At 44.0% G+C, this 5,015-nt stretch overlaps 1 protein-coding gene across 1 annotated transcript; it reads left to right on the top strand.

Annotated features, from left to right (window-relative positions):
- The first annotated feature begins 225 nt into the window (after nucleotides 1–225).
- On the top strand, nucleotides 226–2,554 carry LOC142254529 (uncharacterized). The gene is made up of 6 exons (XM_075325629.1): nucleotides 226–380; nucleotides 456–533; nucleotides 614–691; nucleotides 790–1,003; nucleotides 1,084–1,240; nucleotides 1,371–2,554. The coding sequence occupies exons 1-6, from the start codon at nucleotides 339–341 to the stop codon at nucleotides 2,512–2,514; spliced, it is 1,713 nt and encodes a 570-aa protein (XP_075181744.1). The 5' UTR covers nucleotides 226–338; the 3' UTR covers nucleotides 2,515–2,554.
- The last annotated feature ends 2,461 nt before the right edge of the window (nucleotides 2,555–5,015 follow it).

The raw sequence follows: 5,015 nt of genomic DNA, 5'->3' as shown, positions 1-5,015 counted from the left end.
ACAGATCACTGCTGTGAGCTGCGTGCATGTACTTAGACATTTTTTTTTCTTTTTTTGCAGGTGCAGTGTTGCGGTTCATTTCTGGCCATCCTGTTGCTGGGTCCTTTGATCTTACGTGGCAGTGCAAGAGTGTTCCTGAGGTAATGTCCACAGTACTGTCCACAGATCACTGCTGTGAGCTGCGTGCATGTACTTAGACATTTTTTTTTCTTTTTTTGCAGGTGCAGTGTTGCGGTTCATTTCTGGCCATCCTGTTGCTGGGTCCTTTGATCTTACGTGGCAGTGCAAGAGTGTTCCTGAGGTTGAGGTCCTGTTGTGCGTGGCCTGTAATCAAAAAAATGTCGTCTTCTGGTAGCCCGCCCTTCGGTTCACAAACTGAGGTATTTTTTTTTTTTGGTTTTTTTTTTAAAAAATACAAAAAAAAACATTTTTTTAAATCAACGACATTTACACAGGTGGCCGAAACATCACAGGAGATGCTGCCAGAAGATGACGGAAGGGGTGGAGAAAGACACGGAGCGGGCGATCATAGTGTAAGTTTCATACAGGAATTGTTTACCACAGCACACCAAACATATAAGTAAATAATTTTTTTTTGTTTTCTTCACTAAAGGCTTCAACTTCTAGGGCTCATGATAGAGCTCCCCCAAGACCGTCCCAGGGTCGTCGTCGAGGTGGCGGTGGTCATAGTGTAAGTTTTTTTTTTTTTTTTTATTTTTTTTTTTTTCATGTCAGTGTGAATTTTTGTCTATTTTTTTTTTTTAATTTCTTTTTTCTTTCTTTGAACAGGCATCCCAGCGTGCTCCCGATTCTGACGGTGAGGAGGCCGGATTTATCAATATCGACCTCCTCATCGATGAAGTTAGAGAGAGGGAGCCGCTGTGGAACATGGCTGACCGCCGCCACGCTGATTCGATCGTAACCCGTCGACTCTGGGACGAGGTATGCCACGCAGCGGTAGAAGGTTGGGGGGAGCTCAATTCTCGTGGCCAGAAGAAACAGCGTAAGTATTCACAGTTCAGTAGGTTATGCTGCATGATGTAATGTGTTGTATACTAACCACTTTCTGCTTTCCACTTTCAGGTGACAAACTTCAGAAGCGGTGGCGGTCTATCAGGGATCGCTTCAAAAAGGAGTTAAATCAAGAGATGCAGGCCCCGAGTGGATCCGGAGGACGCAGATCGAAGTACCGTTACTTTAGAGCGTTGTCGTTCCTCCGGACAACTATGGTGTGCAGAAGGTAAATATTCCACACAATATGTACAAAGTATAATATTTTATGTCAGTTTTTTTTTGCTTTTTTGTTTTTAGTCAGGGCCAATGTATAGCAATTAAATTAATTATTGTTTTGTTTTTCCTCTTTTTAACAGCACCGTCTGCAGCACTCAGGAGCCTGCATCGAACCCGACAGGAGCGATCCCTGAACAGTCCGCCACTGGTGAACACACGCACAGACCCCACCCATCTGAACCTTCCCTTCCATCTACATCTGTCCCATCCACCTGCGCTGGAGCTTCCCGTGAGACTTCATTACCTGAAGCTGCTGGTGATGAGATAGCTTTTCCCCTACCCCACCCCTCTGACACTGCTGCCCTCAGTAGAACACCTTTGGGTTCTGGGCGTCAGCGTCATAGGGGTCAGGAAAAGAGCTATGCGCCAGAGTTCTTGCATCTAAATGCAGCCTTCCAGAACGCCATTCAATTATTATCCGAACAAAATCGTGCATCTTTTAGCTTCCTAAATGCAAATATGGAAAAAAATACACACGAATTATGCACGCGTCTGGACAGGCTGCATTTAGATGCAAGTAAATCTCCCAATCATTGTTTTTTTCAAGCCGTACTAGAGCGCATGGAAAAGCTATCTCTTGACCAGCAGATGCATGTAATGCAAGCCACACGGCAGGCTCTGGGGCAGGTTGACTCCCAACCACCTCCACCCACCCCTACAAGACCACCTGCCCCCCCTCCAGCCATTGTCCCTACTCCCCCTGCTGCCCAGTACCAGCCTGCTGCCCAGTACCAGCCTGCTGCCCAGTACCAGCCTGCAGCCCAGTACCAGCCTGCAGCCCAGTACCAGCCTGCTGCCCAGTACCAGCCTGATGCCCAGTACCAGCCTGATGCCCAGTACCAGCCTGCGGCCCAGTACCAGCCTGCGGGCCAGTACCAGCCTGCGGGCCAGTACCAGCTCCCAACCACATCTGCCCCTACACTTCCTACCCACTACCACATCTCGCCTTCCACAACCATCATGACCCCAACTCAAACCACTAATTCACCCGCCACCTCTTCTGTCTCCCAATCCCTCCACTCCACCCCTCAATCCTTACCAAATCCCATCCCATCTCCTGGTTTCCCTCTTGGTTTCTCTACCACACCTTCATCTTCTGTTACTTCCCCACCACCACCACCAACACCACTTTCCACCCTCAATACTCCAACTGTGCGTGTGTTCCCACCTGTCAGCCCCTCCAGTACTATCTCCACCCCAAGCCCAAGATTTACAAATTTATAATTTATTTATCTATGTAATAAAAAATAAAAGTTTTTGGTTGAAAAGTATTTATTTGTTCTTGTTTTTTTTGGTGTGAATATTATTTAGCAAGTTAAGTTAATAATAAGGTAATACAAAAACATAACATGTTGTAATTTGACGGGGTAAAAATTACAAATTTTTAAAGCGAGTGAAAGATTAAAATTAACAAGGTTAACAAGATATTATTTAATTTATTTATAATTATTTTTATTTGTTATAAAACTGACGAAAAATCTTACACCATTTGATCTTGCCAATCAACTCTACCTTCTGGGGACACAAAATAGTTAGCATATATGTCACGGATTGTTGAACAGGCAACACTACTCCTAAATCCAGGACTGGTGTAGTCTGACAAAGAGGTGGATTCCAAACTCTGGTCATCCAACGACAAAGGTTCCTTTGTTAAAACAAAATTGTGCAGTACCACACATGCTTTCACTATTTCATCAACAGTTTCAATGTTTAAATTAATGGCTGTTAACAAGACTCGCCATTTGCTGGTTAGTATCCCAAAGGAGCATTCCACCATTCTTCTGGCTCTGGATAATCTGTAATTATATATTTTTTGTGTTTGCGTCAATCCACGGCTTGCATATGGCTTCAATAGATGTTGGGATAGTTGAAAGGCTTCGTCGGCCACAAAAACAAAGGGCATTGGGGGCTCACATGTGCCAGGAAGAGGTCTTGCAGGAGGGAAATCAAAAGTATTCCCATAGATTCGCCGCCCCATTGGGGACATTTTAAAGACCTGAGAGTCATTGGATCTCCCATATGCGCCAATGTCCACTGAGATGAATTTGTATTCCGCATCCGTTATTGCCATTAGGACAATTGAAAAATACTTTTTATAATTGTAGTATTCTGACCCCGAAGCAGCAGGTTTCACAATTCTGATATGTTTGCCGTCCACTGAGCCAAGGCAATTTGGAAACTGACAAATGTTATAGTATTGTTCAGCAATTGCAAGCCATCTTTCCCTGGTGGGCTGGGGGATGAAATCCTCATGGAGGCAATCCCACAAGGCTTGGCAAGTGTCTCTAATGATTCCCGAGATGGTGGAAATTCCTAGTCGAAACTGGTAGTGGAGGGATGAAAGCGACTCTCCAGTTGCAAGGAATCTGTAAAGGAAAGACAATAATTATAAAAAAATAATAGCAAACACATTACAGTTAAAAGTCAATTTACAGGAGGATACAATTTAAAAAAAAAAAAACTTACCTAAGCGTAACCAGCAAACGCTCCTCGGGTGTTATAGAGAACCGGCTGTAGGTGTCCGTTTTACGGATGTTGTCCGCAACAAGGCCAAGGAGGACGTCAAAATTATTCACTGCCATCCGGACATAGCTTGTGAATTTTTCATGGTTTCCACGGAGCTCCAGGTATAGGGTTGAAAACACCCCACGTGTCAGTCTCTGGGCAGTCAGGGGATGGATCCAAAAGCGTCGATGTCGCTGACGCCTCAGTCGCTGTCGCTCCTTTTCTCTGACGATGATAGCCAAGCGATTTGCCTCAAATATAAAATCTGCAGCGATCTTTGTGTAATTTGCAAGAATAGCATCCATGGTTTCTGCTTGCCTCTGTCTTCATTCTGTAATATATGCTTCAAAATACTGTATATATACTATATGTTCCCAATAGCCAATCAGAGTACGGAACTCGTTAATTGTTTGTTTAGTGTTAAAAAAACGGATCCGTTAAAAAACGGACATAACGGATGCAAAACGGATGCAAACCGGACCCACCGGATCCGTTTTTTAACGGATCCGTTCTAAACGGATCCGTTAAAAAACGGATCCGGTGGGTACGGTTGGCTCCGGTTTGCACAACAAAAACGGAAACGTTGGATACGACAAAAAAAAGGACTGTGCCTGAATACAGAAAACTGATGTGTGAAAGTAGCCTTACTAGTCAATGTAACAATTCAGTATGAGCTGCTCTTGGTGCCGGGGGAGGGAGATGCTCTCCTGAGCAAGATAGATGGGGAATGAACATGATATCTATATAGTGTAAGGCAGGGGGTCTCAAACCAGGTGATCATGTCTGATCAACTGGTTACATTATGTCTGATTACCTTGTCTAACAGTTTTTTCTCCCCTTTCTTTACCTTCCAGGTTCCCATAGTCACGTGAAATATCCCTGTTGCACTTGATTACGGCTCACTATTCACTATAGGATGTCTTATATCTAACATCACACTCTCACCCATCAGCACTCTATAGGTTTGTATAAGGTATGCGCTTACACATCCGGTCCTCCATAGGTATTTCCACTTATGTAACACTATCCCTATGATCACTCATAACTCATACCCTTGTAGTCAATTACAGCCTCCTCTCTCCCCCCTCCCCTTCTCCCTTTCCATCTATAATTTTGCCAGTACAATATTAGTTTACATTAGGCACACACTCACATATTCCTTTCCTTAGTGATTTATTGTAATTCACATTCACATACAATTCTCTATGCCTGCCCCATTA

This window comes from Anomaloglossus baeobatrachus, chromosome 10 (genome assembly GCF_048569485.1).
Source record: "Anomaloglossus baeobatrachus isolate aAnoBae1 chromosome 10, aAnoBae1.hap1, whole genome shotgun sequence".
NCBI lineage: Eukaryota > Metazoa > Chordata > Amphibia > Anura > Aromobatidae > Anomaloglossus > Anomaloglossus baeobatrachus.
Note: the sequence above shows the minus strand (reverse complement) of the source record. Positions and strands in the feature narration are given on the sequence as shown.